At 50.2% G+C, this 22,793-nt stretch overlaps 1 protein-coding gene across 1 annotated transcript; it reads left to right on the top strand.

The window, feature by feature from the left end:
• The first annotated feature begins 20,085 nt into the window (after positions 1-20,085).
• Positions 20,086-20,876, top strand: LOC125554900. Its single transcript, XM_048718281.1, has one exon. It carries the CDS (start codon positions 20,086-20,088, stop codon positions 20,671-20,673), a length of 588 nt encoding a protein of 195 aa, XP_048574238.1. The 3' UTR covers positions 20,674-20,876.
• The last annotated feature ends 1,917 nt before the right edge of the window (positions 20,877-22,793 follow it).

Consider the following 22,793-nt stretch of genomic DNA (forward strand, 5'->3'; position numbering starts at 1 on the left):
TGGACTCGCATGATGGTCATCATGGAATAGGCAGCATCCTGCACAGCCATCTCAACAGTAACCCCGAGTCCATAGGAATAGTGAAGGGGCTCGGTAGATCCAGGATAAGAAGGAAATATCCTGACGGTGCAGAAATATTGGCTTTGATTAAAGTCGCGGAACTGCTCTTTGACAGTGTATTCGGGATACCAACGGTAACCCGTCTCGATCATTACCCGGACTAACATAGCAGTATGACCGGGCACGTCGAGGCACCGAGTCAGGCGAACCACTTGGTTTTGAGCACGGTTGGCCATCTGAAAGCACAACCACAATGCAAAGACATTAGAATTTCTAGGGAAAATTGGACAGCATAACAGCTGTAAATGCTCAGAAAAGGATTTGAGACATCCACAACAGTTTGCAATACCACTCAACAACATCATATCAAGGTTTTGATTCAATTAGTAACATACTAAAAATAGTAGAAACTGAACTAGGCTTGTAACAACAATCCTATAAGCTACTATGGATTAGTAACACGTGAACCTGATAGAAGAGGAGAGCCTAGTCCTTAACCCACGTTGAATGAGAAGAGAATGACTCAGATCAGAGGGCATAAGGTAAAGGAGTAAAAGAGCCTTACGTTCCCTCCCACAATCAATTCCCCTACATATAACTAAAGCATTTCTAGACTCGACATCGACCAGTTTGGCTCAACGAACCTACAGGCAGTCCGGCTCTGATCCAACGCTGTCAGGACCCCGATTCCAAGTCACATCGATCTAGCCGGTAACACCTCATATCACTTTGCGGCCTCACGCACGGTATCCCACGGGTGTCGCCTTACCATGGCCCGGGACCGTTTGCGCCTTTTGGCTCACGTATATGATAGTGTCGCTAGCATCCATATGACAGAGAACCCGGGCCTACATGGCTAGTCGTGAACCCAAAGCGGCACAGACCTATGGAGACAGGCATACATGAATCACATCGAGCATGTCGGTCATCAGCGAGTGATTCCGGGCTGTAGCACTGGGCTAACAGGACTCCAGGGAACCCCGGGCTGTAGCAGGCTAGGCAAGACTCCGGATGTCACCGCGTGACATTTCCCCGAAGGGACAGACATAGGAACGACGTGAAATACATGCCGGCCAGTCAAGTGTCCTGAGCAGTAGTGCTGGGCTTGCAGGACTCTGGTGAACCGGGCTGTAGCGGACTACTATGGCTCGAGGAACACTAGACTACATTTCCCCATAAGAAAGCCTGCCAAGGATAAACAACTAGATTGTCGGATCCCACTCATACCAAGCATTTCAATCATACACACAATATGCCTGATATGAGTACATACAACATGGCATCACAACAAAACTCTACAACTCAAGTACTTTATTTAAAGGCTCCAGAGAGCCATACATAACAAGTTCATACAGATAGGGGTCACATGACCCGACACTCAAGTCATACAATCATACAAGCACATGCGGAAGCAACTAGTCTGAGTATAGACACTAGAAAGAAAGAAGGCTTCTCGAAGCATGTCTATCTACATAGGGCCCTCCATGGCCAGGATCACCACCTGGGTGGCTAGTCACTCGTCGAAGTCAAGGTCTATGTAAAACCCATCGGAGGGGCGGTGTTGTCGTCTGAAAACAATAAATAAGCAAACATGAGTACAAGGTACTCAGCAAGTCTTACATCAGAACCTACTATACATGCTTATTCTCAAGAAGGTGGTGGGGTTATTGCAGCAAGCCAGCTTTGACTCTTGGCTAAGCTATCCTACGGTACTCCATTAGTAAAATAGTTCTCGCATACGAGTCCACTACTCACCAACACAATACTCCACTGGGGATCCTCCCTCGTTATCCTACGAGAGGGCCATCCTCGGTACTCACACTTATCTTGAGACTTTTAGTAGTATCCATTAACTTGTCTATGAACTGTATAGCAACCAAGTAGTCCTTTACCGCGGACGCGGCTATTCGAATAGTTTTATACCTGCAGGGGTGTACTTCGTTCACATGTTTCCACACTTAGCGTCTGCACACGACATGTGCTCGGCAACCTTCAAGCGAAACCGACGTGGGTGTAGACCAGGACCTGACTAACCTTCACAAGTCTCTAGTCCAGGTTTATCGCCTATTCAGGTTCCATCCGCAAGGAAATCCGGCCGGGGTGTCCTCAACGGCCCCAAACATGTGTGCAGGGTTCCCGAGACACCAAACGGGCGACTCGGTACACCGTGCCACGGTGTATCTACCGCAACATAGCCCACCCCTAGGGTCAGCGCTACGCACGGCCGCCAACACATAACCTACAAACACCAGAAACTAGTTGCAACTCCTGGACAGAGGACGAGGTCAGTAAGTCGAGCGGGGTCATATTTCAGGGCCCAATGTGTGGTAGTAACGAATCTTAAATCACGCATACAGATCTCAGTTCTTATGGACGGCCTCAATGAAACAACCCACCATGTACTCCTACATCACCTCTCATCGATACCTTTACCAAAACATGTTCAACACTTCCCTCACATTACCGACATAATCATATCACTCTAGCCCATCACCCAGATGAACCAGACCTGACACAACTCTAAGCATAGCAGGCATAGCAAGGTAGGAATCACATACATGGCTCAATCAACTCCTACACATGCTAGTGGGTTTCATCTAGTTACTGTGGCAATGACAGGTCATGCAGAGGATAAGGGTTCAACTACCGTAGCACACAGCAGTTTGAATCGCGTTGTCTTAATGCAGTAAACAAGAGCAGAAGCGAGAATATGGGTTTGTATCGGAATGATCAATGGGTTGCTTGCCTGTTGTAGAGTAGTAGGGTACTTCCCTTCAGACGGATACTCGGGGTTATCCTCGGAGGCAGAACCTACCACGAAAGACACACCGAACATAGATCAACACATGGCAATATGCAACAATATGATGCATGCTATGACATGGCAAGATGAAAGTGTCTTGGCCTAATGCAAGCTAAAACAAAAGGGGATGAACTCATTTGAATCAAAGATTCAAATATTAGCTCATTAAACATGGCCTTATTAGTGCATAACCTTATTCTGCTTAAACAGCAAGGTTAACTTGTTTTGTCATGCATGAAACCATTACAGATGGATAGATTGAATTTTTCTGATCATTTTTCATATATAAAACTTTGCATTTGGAGCTATGGTTGATTTTCTATGATTTTAAGAAGTTTTGACTATTTTCTGTAATTTTCTATTAAAGAATAAATCCAGTAATTGAATTAATGCGTCAGCACTGCGTCACTGTGACGTCAGCGGGTCAAAGGCGCCAGCCTGGGTCAAACCTGACTAGTGGGCCCCTTCTGTCAGTCTCTCAGCTAACTAACAGAGTTAGTTAGTGTTTAGTTAGCACGAAACGGGGTTAGTTAGGCCCTGGGCCCACATGTCAGTGAGAGAGGGTTAGTTAACGATGTCATTAACCTCTAACAGAGTGATTAGCTCTAATTAAAATTAATCTAATTTAGATAGGAGCCGGCCCCACCAATCAGTGACTCGGGCGGGGTCAAACAGGGGTCAAACCCCTGGTCAGCGGGGGTTAATCCCGCCGGCGTTCAGTCGCCAGCGAGGCCGAGACGGCGGAGAGCTTCGGAAATCGCCCACAGGCGACCAAATAGACCGGGGTTTGGTCCTACACGTAGCTGGGGCTCGCGCGCATCTAGTGGGGCAAGTGGGAGGAGCTGGGGTGGAGCGAGCTCGCCGGAATCGAGCTCGTGGCGGCGGCCGGAGCTCGGCCGTTGGTGTTTTTGCTGCTGCAGCGAGTTAGCGGGGAAACGGACGCACTAGCGAGGCACTACGAGGTGCGGTGAGTGCGTTAAGCACCCGCGCTTGACCAAATGGCCACCGGAGTGACGCCGGCGTCGAGATCGTGCGGCGGCGTGCTACGGTGAGAAAGGGGGCGGCTTCTACGGCGAGCAAACGAAGCAGAGAAGAGGGGGGTCGGTAGAGGAGCTCATGGCGGTTGCAGAACGCGTCTCAGCGGGCTCGGGGGAGGTCGGACGTCGTCGGGGCATTGCCGGCGATCTTGGCGGACTGAGGAAGAAGAAGGCGTCGGGGAGGCGCTTGGAGGCGTCCGGCGTCGTGTGAGTCGACGAGGAGGTCGAGGACGGCAGCACAGAGCTAAAGGGCTTGTCGGAGAGGCGAGGGGGTGGCTCTGGTGACTACAGCGAACGGCGGCGAGGATCGTGCTCGGCCATCGCGGGAGAGGGTGAGGGAGACGAGGGGGAGAGTGAGGAAGGGAGAGAGGGGGACGTGGGGGTCGGCGTGGCACCCCTAGACGCCTCCAGGGCGTCGGCAGAAGCAGGAGGTGGCCGGCCTGTGGCCGCGGGCGCCGGCCACGCGCTCCTCGTCCTCCTGGTGGGAGGAGGAGGACGACTGGCAAGGCCAGTCGGCTGGGCCGAGCTAGGTGGGCTGGGCCAGCACAGGTGAGGCCCAGGTAGGTTTCCCTCTCTCTCTTTTTCTTATTTGTTTCTGTTTTCTATTTTCTCTGCAACTGTTGGGCTTTATTAAAAATACTAAAACATTTCCAAAAATCCTGAAAATAATTGTGGGCTCTGTTTAGAATATTTCCAACAGCCCACACTTATTTCCAGAATTATTTGAGCATTTAAATGCCCAAATTCAAATACTTATGAATTAATTCAATGGCCTTCGGTTGACCTAGAAAATTGTGCACCAATTTTGCCAGAGGTTCTAACCCAAGACAAAGAGAGTGAACTTTTTAGAAGGGCATTTCAGGTTCATTGAAAATAATTTTAGTAAACCCTAGTTGTTTCCAGGGGGTGTTGGGGGTTCTGTCATCCCCATTTCAAACTTAAAAGGAAATTAAACATGATGCACACTCTAATGCTTGAACTATCTAGGGTGTGACAGTCGGCTCGGCTTGGCCCGCCAAGGGGCGGCGTGCCAAAGGCGGCGCGGTCGGCTTCGCGCTGGTGGGCCTCGGTGAGGCGTCTCATGGAGGCCAACTTCCGGCCCTCCGCGAGGAGGGCGAGGCGGCGAGCCTCCAGTGCTTCGGCGTCGGCATCGGCCGGGAGGGGGATGGACAAGTCGTGGACCGCTGCATGCGCGGCGTCGAGGGCGTTCTCGCCAGAAGCGCCGCCGTGGCCGATGACCATCACCTCGGTGGTGGCACCGTCGCAGCCATCGGCCCGGGGAAGCGGGTCGTTGTAGATCGCGACGTCGGTGGGGAAAGCGTCGAGCGAGGCCGTGTCGGAGTCGACAGGCATCGGATCGGTGGAGCCAACAGACTCCAAGTCCACCGCAAGCTCGCCGGAGACGTGGAGCTGGCCGAGGAGGTTGACGAGGTGGTCGGTGCCCGCGTCAGAGGCGAGCTCGTCGGAGATGAGGGTCTCGTCAAGGAGATCGGCGAGGCCGCTCGCTGCACAGACGTTGGCGACGCCTTGCAGCGCGTCGTGGCAAGCGCCATCGGGCGTGCCGGGCTGGCTACGCTCGCTGGGGAGGAAGAGGGTTCCCGTCCAGAACAGGTCTCCGGACGACGGTGCACCTGGCCCCACGGTGGGCGCCAAATGTCGGGTGGTAGGTGCGACATATGCCAACGGGTGGCTTCAAGATGCTCCTTGGGCTGTTTGGCGAGAAGAATAAGAAGGGCACGGCTAGCTCTCCTCTCCTCTCTATGTGGTGTCTAAAACTAGCTCAGATCAACCCTTTGCATGGGTGCCCCAGGGAGTTTATATAGGCCCATCCCCCGGGGGTACAATGGTAATCCGGCTGGGCGTGGGCCCTAGCCGTCTGTGTCTACGCTCACCGGCTTCTGCACCGGCTGGTGGGTCCCGCCGGCTGCTGGCTCCTTGGTCGACAGGCAGGCCCCACTGTCCAGGGCCTTGTCGGTGGCTGGTCACTGTTGCCTCAAACCTGGTGACGAGGGCTTCGCCGAGGTAAGCGTGGCTACAGTGCCGCCGCCCGGCGGGCAATCGCTGTAGCCACACCTCGTCTTGTCCCCTTAATGGGGCGTCTCCTTCGAGGGAGGAAGCAAGCCGGCTGTGGGGAGCCGGCCCCGTCTTGGGCCGACGGGGGGAGGCCTGGCTGCCTTCGGGTGTCTCTCTGCCTGAAGGGGCCTACCGCCCGTTGGCCGTGCTGACAGCCCGTCGTGGGTGACATCAGGGTCAACATGGCAACAGTGCCGCACCGGACGGGTCATGGCCACCCCGTACGGCGCACTATGTCAGGCGTGCTCCGGGATTCAGGGGTGGCAGGCTTTACTGTAGCCACGCCCCGTCACATCGCCGTTATGTGGATGCAGACTTCGAGGGTACGATCTTAACCGCTTTGTGGGAGTCGGCTTCTTGCGGCCAGCTTCTTGGAGCCGGCCCTCCCGCGGCTTTCTTCATGAGGGCTAAAGCCAGGCCGCCTTCCGATAGTCGGCCTGGGAGACAGCCGACAAGGGGAAGGCGGCCCCACGTCTTGGATTCTTGAGGGCCGGATCGGCTCGTAATTTTTTCAGAAGGGCCAGGGGAGCCGGCTAGGCTACCCGTGGTCATTTACTCCGACAACTGGCACTTCCGGGTGGTGTGATTTGATGGCTTCGCGCCGCTGTGGAACTTGCAAGGTCCATCCAAGGTCTGCTCATAGGAGAAGGCCGGCAACCAGTTCGGCTTGCCGCCTTTCTGTCGCTTGGGCGGAGGCTGCTCTTCTGGCTGCTGGGCTTCGACGGTCCTGACCTGCCGGCTGCTGGAAGCCGGCTGCGGGGCCTTGCGCTTGTGGTCGCCCTGCTATTGTCTCCGGCCGGCGTCCGCTGCCGGAGTTCTTGGAGCATGAGGAGCTACCTTGCGAGTCGTGCTGATTTGAATTTCCGTCTTCATGGAGGAGTCGGCCGTAGCATACTTGTCCGCTATGATCAGCAACTCGTCGAGGGTTTCTGGCTCGTCGCAGAGGAGCTTGTGCTTGAGGAGGGTGCCTTCTCGGCACCCGGCTGTGAAGTACTCGATGGCCTGCACCTCGTGCACGCCTTCGCAGGAATTCCGGAGCTCTGCCCAACGCGTGAGGTAGTCGCTAGTTGACTCATCAGGACCTTGCACGCATAGGGAGAGCTGGCGAGGCTTGGGAGGACGCTTGTACGTGCTGGTGAAGTTGCGAACGAACGCTTCAGTGAAGTCAACCCAGCTGTTGATGCTGCGGGGCTTTAGGCTGTTCAGCCATGTCCGGGCCGTGCCCTGAAGCATGAGCGGAACGTACTTTACGGCAACACGATTGTTGCCGTTTGCTATGCTGACAGCCGTAGAGTAGTCGACTAGCCAGTCTTCCGGCTTCACGGAGCCGGTATACTTGGGCGTGTCTCTTGGGAGCATGAACCCTCTGGGAAAGGGCTCGTCCCGAATGCGGGGCCCGAAACAAGGTGGACCCAGCTCGTCTTCTTCTTCCAGCGCCAGGGACCGGTGAAGTCGGTCGATCCGGTGGCGGGCGTCATTCTCCCCGACTCCCTCTCGGCGGCCAAGGCGGTCACCGAGAGTCGGATGGTCAACAGGCGGCGGGGAGACTCGCCTCTCCTTGCGGGGAGGGGGAGGCGGACAGTCGTCCCGTCGTTCCACTGCTCTCGGGCGGCCGTCTCGGTCGCGCTCTATGGTAATCCGAGTCCGACTGTGGCTGACAGCCGGCTCCTTGTCCTTCCTTCCTCGGGTACCGCCAGTCGGCGTCTTAGACGTCGCGCCTTGATCTCGGTGCGGGTCGTCGTTTGGCCGCTGTGGTGCCTCCGGGCGGCAACCGGCCTCGTTCTACGCGGCGGCCGCGTCGAGGAGCCGCTGGACTCGCTCCATCATGAGGCGGCGCTCTTCGCCCTCGAAATTGTCCAGCTCATCCGCCGCTGCCTGGGCGGCTCGGATGTTCTCTGCTGGCGTGGCATACACTGGGCGGCTAGCCCCAAATAGGCTGGCGATGGCTACGCCGCGCTGCTGAACCTCGCCAAGGCGGCTGGGCCCTGCCGGAGCCGGCGAGCCGCCAATAGCGCGATCCATATCCCGCTGGTAAGCTTCTGACAAGCGTCTCATGCTGGCTAGCTTCTTCGCGCCTTCAACAAGCTGAAGGCGGCGCGCTTCTAGCGACTTTGCGTCAGCATCTTCTGGAATAGGCACAGCTAGGTCTTGCAGCGCCGCACCGAGTGAGTCGGGCGCCCTTCCACCAGGGAACTCGTCATGACAGATGACCAACACCTCAGTGACAGTGCTCCGTCGCTCTCCGCGTGGGGGAGAGGTTCGTCATAGACCACCACGTTGGAGGGGAAAGTGTCGACTGACATGGTGTCGGAGTCGACCAGCATCGGGTCGGTGGAGCCTACGGACTCCAAGTCTACGGCAGGCTCGCCGGAAACGTGGAGTTGATCGAGGAGGCCCGCGAGGAGGTTTTCGGGGCCGCCTACGCCTGCGTCGGACGCAGGTTCGTCGAAGAGGCGGACCTCGCCGACAAGTTCGGCCAAGGAGCTGGCTGCGCAGGCGATCTCCACGCCGCGCAGCGCGTCGACACAAACTTCGTCTGGCATGCCTGGCTGGCTGCGCTCGCCAGGGAGGAAAAGGGTTCCCGTCCAGAACAGATCTCCGGACGGCGGTGCACCATGCCCCATGGTGGGTGCCAAATGTCGGGGGTTTGGTGCGACATATGCCAACGAATGGCTTATCATGGTGGGGGCGAGTAGAACGTCGCCGGTGCCTGGAAACGGGATGAGGCGAAGACATGCACGCCGGCGAATCTTACCCAGCTTCGGGGCTCTCCGGGGAGATAATACCCCTACTGCTGCTCTGCGGGGTCTCCGCATGATCACTATGGTCAAGTGTTTACACGATTGCTCCTTGAGCTGTGTATGTGGTAGGAGAGGGCAAGGCTAGCTCTCTCCCACTATCTGGTGAGGTATAGAACTACTGGGATCCAACCCTTTGCATGGGTGCCCTGGGGGGTTTATATAGGCCTACCCCCCCAGGGGTACAATGGTAATGAGACTGGGCACGGGCCCAGCCGTCAGTGTCTCCGACCTCCGACTTCTCCGCCGACTGCTGGGGCCCGCCGACTGGTGGGTCCCGCCGACTGGTCTGGTACGGAGCCGATAGGACGCGTCCGCCGCGGGCGGGTCTTGCCGGCTGCTGATTCCTGTAGCCGTGCTCCTGATGATGCAAGCTTGGTCATGGGGTCGTGGTAACAGCCCCGCCGCCTGGCGGGCGATCACTGTGGCCACTCCCCATCTCTTCTTGATTAATGGCGCGTGGGGCCGGGGGAGGGCTCGGCCGACTCCCCCGGGCCGACTCCCGTTGGGTCCGACTGGCGGTGCCCCCGCCGTCTCCCAAGGTCTCGCTGGTTGGTGGGCCCTGCTACCTCCAGGCCGTACAGACAAGCCGTCGTGGGCGCAGGACTAGGTACAGTGGTGCTGATGTCAGGGCCGGCTGGGCAACAGTGCCACGCCGCGGGGAGATATTCCCAAGTAAGGCGCGCTGTAGCCATGCCTGCCCTTGGTAAGGGGCGGGCAGTGGGCTTTATTGTAGCCACGCCCCGCCCCGTCCCTCTCGATGAGGTCACGGTTTGTTGGAGTTGCCGGCCGACTCCCGAAAGCCGGCTTCTCTGGAAGTCGTCCCTGGGACTCGGCCTGAGTGGGCAGTCGGCCGCCTTGCCGTAGACTCCCCAGGAGGCGGCTCTTCACCCTGTGGTCTTGAGGGGCACAGCCTGCCCCGATGTCTTGAAAGGTCATGGGGCTCGGGTTGGCCTACCCGTGGCCCATTACTCCGACAATATGGCTCCTGCCAGTTGCCGATAACTCGGTTACAGAACATGATCATCTCATACAATAAAATTTAGCATCATGTCTTGACCATATCACATCACAACATGCCCTGAAAAAACAAGTTAGACGTCCTCTACTTTGTTTGTTGCAAGTTTTACGTGGCTGCTACGGGCTTAAGCAAGAACCAATCTTACCTACGCATCAAAACCACAACGATAGTTTGTCAAGTTGGTGCTGTTTTAACCTTCGCAAGGACCGGGCGTAGCCACACTTGGTTCAACTAAAGTTGGAGAAACTGGCACCCGCCAGCCACCTGTGTGCAAAGCACATCGGTAGAACCAGTCTCACGTAAGCGTACCCGTAATGTCGGTCTGGGCCGCTTCATCCAACAATACCACCGAACCAAAGTATGACATGCTGGTAAGCAGTATGACTTATATCGCCCACAACTCACTTGTGTTCTACTCGTGCATATAACATCAACACATAAAACCTAGGCTCTGATACCACTGTTGGGTAACATAGTAATTTCAAAAAAATTACTACGCACACACAAGATCATGGTGATGCATAGCAACGAGAGGGGAGAGTGTTGTCCACATACCCTCATAGACCGAAAGCGGAAGCGTTATAACAACGCGGTTGATGTAGTCGTACGTCTTCACGGCCCGACCGATCAAGCACCAAAACTACGGCACCTCCGAGTTCTAGCACACGTTCAGCTCGATGACGATCCCCGGACTCCGATCCAGCAAAGTGTCGGGGAAGAGTTCCGTCAGCACGACGGCGTGGTGACGATCTTGATGTTCTACTGTCGCAGGGCTTCGCCTAAGCACCGCTACAATATTATCGAGGATTATGGTGGAGGGGGGCACCGCACATGGCTAAGAGATCTCAAGGATCAACTGTTGTTTCTAGAGGTGCCCCCCTGCCCCCGTATATAAAGGAGCAAGGGGAAGGTGCGGCCGGCCATGATGAGGCGTGCCAGGGAGGAGTCCTACTCCTACCGGGAGTAGGACTCCCTCCTTTTCCTTGTCCAAGTAGGAGAGTGGGAAGGAAGGGAGAGAGGAGAGGAAGGAAAGGGGGGCGCCGCCCCTCCCTCCTTGTCCAATTTGGACTAGAGGGGGAGGGGCGCGCGGCCTGCCCTGGCCGCCCCTCCTCTTCTCCACTTTAGGCCCATGAGGCCCATTAACCCCCCGGGGGGTTCCGGTAACCCCCCGGTACTCCGGTTTTATCCAAAACTTCTCTGGAACACTTCTGGTGTCCGAATATAGTCGTCCAATATATCAATCTTTATGTCTCGACCATTTCGAGACTCCTCGTTATGTCTGTGATCATATCCGGGACTCCGAACTAACTTCGGTACATCAAAACTAATAAACTCATAATATAACTGTCATCGAAACCTTAAGAGTGCGGACCCTACGGGTTTGAGAACAATGTAGACATGACTGAGACACGTCTCCGGTCAATAACCAATAGCGGAACCTGGATGCTCATATTGGCTCCCACATATTCGACGAAGATCTTTTATCGGTCAGACCGCATAACAACATACGTTGTTCCCTTTGTCATCGGTATGTTACTTGCTCGAGATTCGATCGTCGGTATCTCAATACCTAGTTCAATCTCGTTGCCGGCAAGTCTCTTTACTCGTTCCGTAATACATCATCTCACAACTAACCCATTAGTTGCATTGCTCGCAACGCTTAGGTGATGTGCATTACTGAGAGGGCCCAGAGATACCTCTCCGACAATCGAAGTGACAAATCCTAATCTCGAAATACGCCAACCCAACATATACCTTTGGAGACACCTGTAGATCACCTTTATAATCACCCAGTTACGTTGTGATGTTTGGTAGCACACAAAGTGTTCCTCCGGTAAACGGGAGTTGCATAATCTCATAGTCATAGGAACATGTATAAGTTATGAAGAAAGCAATAGCAACATACTAAACGATCGGGTGCTAAGCTAATGGAATGGGTCATGTCAATCACATCATTCTCCTAATAATGTGATCCCGTTAACCAAATGACAACACATGTCTATGGTTAGGAAACATAACCATCTTTGATTAATGAGCTACTCAAGTAGAGGCATACTAGTGACGTTTAAGTTTTCTATGTATTCACACAAGTATTATGTTTCCGGATAATACAATTCTAGCATGAATAATAAACATTTATCATGATATAAGGAAATAAAATAATAATAACATTATTATTGCCTCTAGGGCATATTTCCTTCATCCTGGAGCCTCAGCCTCGGGAGCCGCACGCCGCATCTCCTCGGCAACCAACGCCTCAGGAGGGGGGTCCCAAGCCCCCGAGGACGACGCCCCCGGATCACCACCCGGCATGTGCTCCTCAGCACCTGAGCCGCCGGCCCCCATCGTGGCTCGCTCCCCCGCACCGTCACCTGGGGCGAGCCCGGCACCGGCGGCGAAGAAGGGGACCACGATGACGGGGTTCTCGCGGGGCCCCACCAAGCCGATTGGGCGCGGCCCCCACTCATCAAAGGAAGGCATGTTCACGGCAAATGTGACCTTGTTCTCACAGCGGTACAACATGCAGTTGTTCCTGGGCATCTCATCCGGCAGAGGGACACCTGATAGGACCGTGAGCACTATTTGCCGAGCAGCGAGAGGAAGCCCGTCCTCCTGAAACCTCATGTTGTCATGTCTGCTGAGCAAGTCCCACATCGGGCGAGAGTGGCGCTGAAGTGGAGCAACTCGATGCCTGACGAACTCCCTCACCACCATGGACGCAGTCACGCCAAGGTCCTTCAACCACCTCAGCCTGGCCCAGACAGGGGCAAGGCAGGGGCTCGTGAACTTCTAATGACCCCAGCCGGAGTTTGGAATAGCAGACCCCACCGGGGCTCGGAGCAGAGGGTTGAGCACGCCGGCGTCAACAAACACCCATCGCGTACGAAATTCGCTCGTGGATGAAGGGAGCTTGAAGTCAATCCCCGTGCCTGCCGTCGCAGCCACGGCCTGGAAGCCCACGCACCCTGAGCTCTGCCGGGGACCAGTGAGATGCAACAAGAAGAAGTGGAGGAGGAGTGCCACGGAGGGGGCGATGCCCACCATGGCCTCGCACACGAAGGCAAAGACGGCGAGAAGGGTCACAGCCTGAGGATCGAGATGGAGCATGTGGATCTGATAGTGCTCGAGCACCGCATTGAAGAAGGCGGAGAAGGGAGGAATCAGGCCAGCCCAGAGGGCATCAATGAAGATCGGAACCTCAGTAACTGCTCGAGCCATGCTGGTGCGAGACGCGGGCCAAGCCGGCGTCTCTCCCCATTAGTTGAAACTGGAGGCAAGCATGGGGCACACCTTGTCCATGGCCTCGTCGTTGAGCACCCGAGGCCGGCCGAGCGCCGGCTCGAAGGACGGAGGTGCGTTTGGCAAGGACAGAGGTTTCTTCCCCTTTTCGGCTTGTTTCGGCGCCATGGCGGTGAAGCGGGCGGAACATAGGTCGGATTGAGAAGGCGGAGCAGGGCGTCGAGGAAGCAGGGAGATTGGAAGAGCCAGGCGTGGCAAAGGAAGAATAACTGTGAGGAGGCGGGCCGCATAGCCTGGTGAATTCAAGGGCAGCGTGGGGAAGCGGAGACGCCCACGTCCAATCACCCGCCATGCGTCAATCGAGGCCACAGGCTTTTGGGGCCCGCGGCGCTCCGTACTTGGCCCTTGGCTTCGCCGCGAAGCCAAGCCCGAGCGCACCTTGGGCCTGGGGGCTACTGTCGACGTCCTGGGAACGGGGGTCCCCAGACTTGCCTGTCTGCGGCCTGCTGCGTGGCTGAACCAGCAGGCCGTACGGCCCATCTTCACCAACAAGGCACCCAAGACCCTCGCGAGGGGCCAAGCCTCGCGAGGCGGACGGCACGAGACCTCCTCCTGGGCGGCCTAGTCAGGCAGGCTCATGAGGAGCGGAGATATCAAGGCGACGCGAACCTCACGAGGCTCTCGTGACGTGAGCCATGACGATCGACACCAGGCGGGCGCCAGCGCGCGCAGCGTCCTTATTTCCTCTTTGGTGCTAAGGAAACTAGCGCAGGAGAGGAGTACCGAGGCATCAGGCAAAGTTTGCCATTTTGGTGCAACAAGACCAAGACCGGAAGGACGACAAGACGGAGGTCATCGTGGAGCCCAAGACGGCGTCACCATCAGAGCCTTTCGTAGGCGCAGACCACCTTTTGTCAGGGTGGCTTGTACTAGATGTCCCCCTTCAAATTAGCCCACCGTTGTTGGCTCCCTTCCCGCTCAATATTTGGGAAGAGGACTAGGGCCTCTATAAGTAGGGCTATCCACCACCATAGAAGGAAAAAAGAGAAGGGGAGAGGACGGCATCTTAGATCACTCTCTCACCCGCACAAGTTAGCCACGCACAAGAACACCTCAACCTCAGGAGGCTGTTCTTCCCCTTGTATTGTTCATCATCAGCCCAAGAGGCAATCCACCACCACCACACTGGAGTAGGGTGTTACACCACAACGGTGGCCCGAACAATATAAATCTTGTGTCTTTCTGTGTTGCGAGTTCGTTGAGTTCGTCCGCGAGATCTTAGTGAGCTGGGCGTAGATCGATAGGAGGGAAAGACTTCACGCGCACCCCAATGTTCGAACCTTAAGGGTTTTCCGGAACCCCACATCCGACAAAAGTCTTCAGAAAGTCTTCAGAAATCCAAAGTCTTCAGTCGAAGAACTTCATTTTTAGGGGTCGACTTTCTTTGTAAATATCAAACTCCTCATAGACTTATAGACCTGTGTACACTCAAAAACGCATCAGTCCCTTAACCTATAAGTCTTCAATACACCAAAATCACTAAGGGGCACTAGATGCACTTACACATGTCTATGGTTAGGAAACTTAACCATCTTTGATTAACGAGCTAGTCAAGTAGAGGCATATACTAGGGACACTCTGTTTGTCTATGTATTCACACATGTACCAAGTTTCCGGTTAATACAATTCTAGCATGAATAATAAACATTTATCATGATATAAGGAAATATAAATAACAACTTTATTATTGCCTCTAGGGCATACTTCCTTCAGTCTCCCACTTGCACTAGAGTCAATAATATAGTGCACATCGCCATGTGATTTAACACCAATAGTTCACATCATCATGTGATTTAACACTCTATAGTTCACATCGCCATGTGATCAATACCTAAAGGGTTTACTAGAGTTAATAATCTAGTTCACATCGCCATGTGATTAACACCCAAAGAGTACTAAGGGCATGTTTTGCTTGTGAGAGAAGTTTAGTCAACAGGTCTGCCACATTTAGATCTCTATGTATTTTGCAAATTTCTATGTCTACAATGCTCTGCACGAAGCTACTCTAGCTAATTGCTCCCACTTTTAATATGTATCCAGATTGAGACTTAGAGTGATCCGGATTAGTGTCAAAGCTTTGCATCGACGTAACCCTTTACGACGAACTTTTGTCATCTCCATAACCGAGAAACATATCCTTATTCCACCAAAGATAATTTTGACCGTTGTCCATTGATCCACTCCTGGATTACTATTGTACCGTCTTGCCAAACTCATGGTGAGATACACAATAGGTCTGGTACACAACATAGCATACTTTATAGAACCTATGACTGAGGCATAGGGAATGGCTTTTCATTCTCTTTCTATTTTCTATCGTGGTCGGGTTTTGAACCTTCACTCAACTTCACACCTTGCAACACAGGCAAGAACTCCTTCTTTGACTGTTCCATTTTGAACTACTTCAAAATCTTGTCAAGGTATGTACTCATTGAAAAAACTTATCAAGCGTCTTGATCTATCTCTATAGATCTTGATGCTCAATATGTAAGCAGCTTCACCGAGGTCTTTCTTTGAAAAACTCCTTTCAAACACTCCTTTATCCTTTTCAAAAAATTCTACATCATTTCCGATCAACAATATGTCATTCACATATACTTATCAGAAAGGTTGTAGTGCTCCCACTCACTTTCTTGTAAATACAGATTTCACCGCAAGTCTGTATAAAATTATATGCTTTGATCAACTCATCAAAGCGTATATTCCAACTCCGAGATGATTGCACCAGTCCATAGATGGATCGCTGGAGCTTGCGCATTTTGTTAGCACTTTTAGGATTGATAAAACCTTCTTGTTGCATCATATACAACTCTTTTTTAAGAAATCTATTAAGGAATACAATTTTGACATCCATTTGCCAGATTTCATAAAATGTGGCAATTGCTAACATGATTCGGATAGACTTAACCATCGCTACGAGTGAGAAAATCTCATAGACTTAATCCCGCCCCCGCGTGCTACAAATCTCCAGCCGTTTGTGTGGGATGTGTGAAAGCGTGGTTCATGCGTGATGCTGGTGATGTGAACGTCTTTGACCAACATAGGTAATGCTTAGGGAGCCACTTTGAATTCCGTGTACGCATGAACCCGAGCATCTTCAATAACTAGAGGATGCCCCGCGCGTTGCTGCAGGATTTGTTGACGAATTTCTAAGTAATATGGACATATCAAGGAAGATAACAATTTGAATCAATAATCCAAACAAATATATGGTATATGAAGATTGGGAATGGAGAAATCTGGGAGAACCTTGTACAGAGAGGGGATTGTGAAATAGGTTGCACACCTAGGAAGCTTCTATCCTCTTGCTACTACTGATTGCAAGAGCAAACTACAAAAAATGGCATGTATATAATTCCAATCCAGCATACACAATATGTTCAGTTTTGCAACCAATTCAAAACAGCAACTTAGTAACTTATTAGATGACTAAACAAATTTTATTGATCGGAATACAAAGGTACTAAGGCATATCTCCGTAGTTACCAGTTTAATTTTCCCTCTTTTGTTTACATGGAAAGATTTACAGCCATATCAAACTAAGTAAATAATGCTATATATGTAGATGTAATACGACGTACAGTAACCTGATCATGTCAAGTTTAAACCTCTAACAAACAATTATATAACTTGAGCTCGGCCAAGACATGGATAGGACTATAGGGATGTAGCATCTTCCTGAGTTGTGTGGCGTTGGAAGCCTTTTGTTCGCTGGCTATGCTTTCATGTTTATCTTTGCTGATGCAGCTTCTTTGTAATGCCTGTCATGCTGAACTTTTTCTGCCCAAGTGCTTTCGTTGCTGGAACTTTCTGTATGCACTGATGGCTTTATCCTACACTGTATATACCTAAGTAAAACCTGGGAACTTGGTGCCTGTTGTCTAAATAAACAAATAAGACTACCATGGGAGAAGTGTGTGAATCCTAATTGACAACACAAAATCAAGCCAATCAAAAAACAAATTGAGGGAGAGGAAGGAGGAGAAGAGATGTTCACCCTTTTCTTCCAGTTGGGCTTGCGGGCGTTGATGGCAGTAGCGAGGAGGTGGGGAAGGCTTTCGGACTTGGTGGAGTATATGTGGGATGGCCACTCCTCAGGACCTCATAGCAGAGGAACATGCGGCGCCCGTGCAACACCACCGTCCTAGGGAGCTTCTCCTTCCCGAGCTCCTGCCGCTGGAACCCGTGCTCTTTATCCAGATTGCGGGCCGCGGCGGGGTGGTCGCGCCAGAGCGTCCGAGGCCGCTGGAGAAGGTCAACAACTGAATTGGCTGCGCTCCTCGAGAATCTGAGCTTGCGGCAATGGAACTCTATAGTTGGGAGGGTCTAGGCCGAGGAGGTTATTGTTCTAGAGATCTACTTAAAAGAGGAGATACACCGCATCAGTTATTCATGTGTGATGAGGCAGCGAAGGAAACCCATCCGTTCCAATGGGATTTGATGGAGAAGATGAAAAGGGAGAGAGGAATCAATATAAGTGGGGAGTAATTGTCGTGGAGAAGTGGAGGCGCTGTTACGGAGAATATGAGGAGGAGACCGGACACCTGCCTAGAACAGAGATGTCAGAAAAATAAAATGGATGGGATCATTGTGCTTCAGCCCAAACAGAAGAAGAGTGTTGCCTGTGGCCCAAACGGAAGACTAGCTAGTAACGGAACTGATGACATGGCGTGCATGCTGATGTGGACTATGTGCATGTTGAGAGAATGCTTTGTAGTGGGGAGCAACTTCTTAAGAATGTAAGATTTGTAGTATGTAAGTGTTTGTATTGTCAACCACACCATCAACCAACACTATTACATACATCTATTTCAATAAGTTGAATCTGACACTAGTCTATTTTTTTTTCTCTCATTTGTTCTTTATCTCTCTGTTTGTTTTTGGGTTTGCAGACTACGACATAAAGTTTTACCAATAATGAACCACCTCTCTCCTAAATATTAACCCTCTATGCAAGAGTTAGGTGATGTGATGTGGCAAGAGCTGACCAATGACAACATATCATTGTTTTAGATGACCTAGTGTCCTAGTGTAGGTTGCATCTGGCGGAGATGCAACTAAGGATTGATGTAGTGAAACTTTGACATGATTAAGTAAGGAAACCAATTGAGGTCAGAGTAAACTAGAGTTCTCAGGGATGAATCACCCATCTTTTCAAACTGATTAAGTACAGTGCTGTCACTGTGTTCCTCTCCTATCAGTGTTCATAAAAATAGATTATAGAGGATCTTCACGTATACTTATGATCATTCAGTTAGTGTTAACCAAGTCCTGATTAAAATGTTGGGTTAGGAAGATACGAATATCCCTCATCATGGTACCCGTCCTATTCCAATCAACCATATATTTCTGTAATTCAATCATAGTCCAAATCATGTGATGTAAGCTTGCTTGTGTTTCTCCCATTCGCTGGGAGGTGGCGTTCCCGTGATCCTGTCCCAAGGGGTGGAGCTTTTCTAGGGCAGTTAGTTTAATTTTGTTAATTATCTTCCATCTGTCTTTGTACATTTGTGAGTAAACAACTTGAGTAACTTACATCTTTCTTGTGCTGAAGATAGTGAGGCAAGAAGATGGCATGATCATTTCTCTCAACTATTATCTCACTCTTATGACCTCCTTGTCCTTGGCCACTAAAATATGTCTTGACATTCTTAAAGGGGTGAGGTAAGATAATACTCCAATGCGTCCGAGTCTTCCATACATGCATCAGCAAGATGCGCTAGATTAACTAAAATTTGTCGAATGGGACACATTAAATTAAACAGGTCCAGTAATCATACGTACTTCTGTTTGAACTATCTGAGAACAAGTTTATACAATTATTATGGTCTCAGATAACAATGATTAACACTTTTCACACTTATGATACGTCAGACAACGACCCTTATACCGATTTGCCGTGTGACCAAGCGCAGCCAAATTACAAAGGACTCTTGATGACTCACGATATATATGTTCCACCGCGTGTCTAGCAACCAATCTTGATACATCAGTTTGGTTTAATTAGGAAACTCTGGAGGACGAGTGGCATTAAGCATGCAGCGGTGACAAATTGGTACACATGTACTACACACTTGAGCAAGTTTTCTAATGCAAGGTTAAAGTGTTTTTCCTGTATTCCACACGGGAAGAAATGTTGTATTTTCTTTGGGGTAAAGACCGACCGTAGCTGAAACAAACAAAATAAATTTAACATATATAAACACATGATAGAACACACCTAGCGTAATATTTGCTAGCCTAAAAACCTCTTAGCCAAGGGCGAAGATGGTACAGAGTTTTGGGTTCAGCCGGACCCAAAAAAACTCATCAAATGCTCAATGTATTAGTTTTTAACATCGACTGTTAGGGAAGAATACATCGACAACCAACGGAGCTAAACCTAATGGATGTTTCCCCTTTTCAAGAATTCATCCGATTAACTAGTTAACTTGCCGATTAATCCCTACTCATACGGTTCTCGAGTAGTCGATTACCCGATAAATCATCCGATTAATTGATTAAATGACCGATTAACTTGCCGGTTAGCCTATTAATTCCCTACTCACCAGCCGACCGAGCAGCTACCAGTTAACGATTTCCTCAACAATGGATGTTTCTTTAGCTTCACCCATGTTCTTAGCTTAATGGCGAAAATGTACATTCCCCACCTAATAATAGGAGCAGGAACTACGGCTAACATTATTTTTCTTCTGCTACTACTTTTTTTAATAAAATGGTTGTGTGCATCACTTGATGCAGAGGCAGGGGTAATTCTTCTTTTCAAAAAAATCTTTTTTTCTTCGTATTCATATGTTATTAGAAGCCCGCAAAGTGCTAACTAAAAGGACCATAAACTCTAGTGCAATTGTCTCGGGTCGATGAATGATGATGTTAATAAAAAATTTGACCATCAATAAAATACGTATGTCGTAGCATTTTTTGTTTTTTGGGAACAAGTATGCCATAGCATCTATCCTTACACATGTCACTACCCTCGGTAGCTACCTATAAATGCTAGTGGCGACTGGCGAGCCTCTTGCAAACCGGGGTGCGCTCGATCGTCATTCAGCTGCGGGGTACAGGCTGACCGCTCTGCGCACGGTGACCAACATGCCAGCACCCAAGGGGACGAGGAGGAGCCTCGTACTGAGGACCGTGGAGCGGTGCAAGTCCGGGACCGGGCGAAGCGGCGGCGCAGCGTCGGCGGTGGCCGCCGGGCGCTTCTCGGTGTACGTCGGGGCGGAGCGGGAGCGGTTCATGGTGCGCACCGACTGCGCCAACCACCCGCTGTTCCGGCGGCTCCTCGACGACGCCGAGCGCGAGTACGGGTACGCGTCGCAGGGCCCGCTCGCGCTGCCGTGCGACGTCGGCACGTTCCTCGGCGTCCTGTGGCAGATGGACCACGGACACCACCACCACGACGACGACGACAGTGCCGGCGGCGAGGAGATCCGGGAGGCGGCGTCGCCGATATGCGGCTTGCTGCTGGGTGGCCGCGGCAAGTGCCGGGCGGCTGGGTACCGCCGGATGCTCAGCCGGGCGAAGACGTCGTGGGCCACCGGGCAGCAGCTTCTCCCACGGTTCACACTTGGCAGTTAGCATCTGGCAGAAGGAAATTAATAAACTTATTGACCCGCATTTGGTCATAGTCATACCACACCAAGCTCTGCGTTTATCCGGATTAGTTGGAGATTCGCATACGTATAAGTATTCACATGTTGACCTTGACCAATACGGTATTATGTTTACCAATACTGTATACGGGAGTCTGCTGTTCTATATATATAGTGTATAAATATCCACATGTCGCCCTGCAAAAAAAAATTCCACATGTCGCAGTGAGAAAGTAATTTCACTACCCATTCGCCCATGCTTTTTAGTTTGATTTTCAAGTTTGTACCATTTATAACTGTTGAACCAAATATCTTATATGTATCCATTTGGATATTAGTGTTCATGGTATTTAAATCTTCAAATAAGTTTAATCTTGGACACGTAAATTTAAAATTTGAGTTTTGAAACTATAATGAAACTAAATTATTACTTTTGACTTATTTCATTTGATTTTTTGTTCTACTAATTTACCATGTGTTACTTATAACATTCAGATTTCATTTTGATGTTTGAGCTGTCATACCATTTCGTTAAATTATCTTTCATGGTTTGAGCTTGGCTATAAACATGTTTTTCCTTGCTTCTTCAAGCAGGAGATCCCGAATCCCCATGACATCAGACTCCCATTTTATTACCTGTGTGCCATGATCACATTAAGCTGCATGGTAACATATTTTCAATATCATTTCATATGTGTGTCATCGCAATTTTACATGTCTTCATTATTGTTTCATTACAATCTCTTTTGCATGGTCATTATTGTTTCATATCGCATTTCATTAAAGTTTAATATATACTAGAAGGGTTGGGCGCGCTTTGCCGCGCTGTTGTTATTATTAGGATTCTTAGAAAAATATTCACTCTATTTTAAAATATAAGGTGTATGACTTTTTGAAAATTCAAACTTCTTTAAGTTTGATAAAATTTGTAGAGAAATACATGGAAACCTATAATATCAAATCGGTGTCAGAATTTCCATATTTTTTTTGGTTTAACATCATGGTTGTCGATATTTTTGACTCTGAACTTGGTCAAAGTTAAAAATTTTGAAATTCCAAAAAACTAATACCCCTTATATATTGGAACTGATGGAATATTTAGTTTGGTGGATGGAGGAGATGATGCAATATGTTTTATGTTTATTTATAATACAGTTATTTGGTTGGCCTTTCATGGCGTGATTATATGCTATCCGGTAATCAACCCATATTTATATGGGGAAATTTCCGTGTAGGTACCTGCATGTACTATATTGGTACTATATATAGTATCACGTGGTGTCTCTTTTTTTTAGATGGTGAAAGGGTGCACGGGGTTGATATGTTTTTATAGGCCGGCTGCTGCTGATTGATTTGAAAAACGTTGGCTCGATGAAAATCATACACCAAATCCAAAATTGAATACCTCAAACGAATGAGAGAACTTCAAAATTAGAGAACATAGTTAATTAAAATAATTAAATGGAAGAGATCCTTGAGAACTTGTGGAGCCGGTCAAACCGGTGACCCGGTTCTAAATTAAAAAACTTAGTTAATAGAGAGACCTTAAAATTAGTGTTGGAAAAATGCCCTAGAGGCAATAATAAATTAGTTATTATTATATTTCCTTGTTCATGATAATCGTTTATTATCCATGCTAGAATTGTATTGATAGGAAACTCAGATACATGTGTGGATACATAGACAACACCATGTCCCTAGTAAGCCTCTAGTTGACTAGCTCGTTGATTAATAGATGGTTACGGTTTCCTGACCATGGACATTGGATGTCATTGATAACGGGATCACATCATTAGGAGAATGATGTGATGGACAAGACCCAATCCTAAGCACAGCACAAGATCGTGTAGTTCGTATGCTAAAACTTTTCTAATGTCAAGTATCATTTCCTTAGACCATGAGATTGTGCAGCTCCCGGACACCGTAGGAATGCTTTGGGTGTACCAAACATCACAACGTAAAGGAGTTCAAAAATAGATCGGCAAAGAAGGAGTTCTTGGTTGTGTTATAAGGTATGAGTATTGAGTAAAACTTAAGACCTGACCACGGCAGAATAGAGAGAAAGGACGGAGGTCGTCCCCTATGCTTTAGACGTAGGCTCTAAAG

Source organism: Triticum urartu, chromosome 4, assembly GCF_003073215.2.
Source record: "Triticum urartu cultivar G1812 chromosome 4, Tu2.1, whole genome shotgun sequence".
In the NCBI taxonomy this organism is placed as follows: domain Eukaryota; kingdom Viridiplantae; phylum Streptophyta; class Magnoliopsida; order Poales; family Poaceae; genus Triticum; species Triticum urartu.

What these genes read in the sequence shown, in the direction of transcription:
- LOC125554900 (XM_048718281.1), top strand. Translation starts at nt 20,086, where the DNA reads ATGCTAGTGGCGACTGGCGAGCCTCTTGCAAACCGGGGTGCGCTCGAT.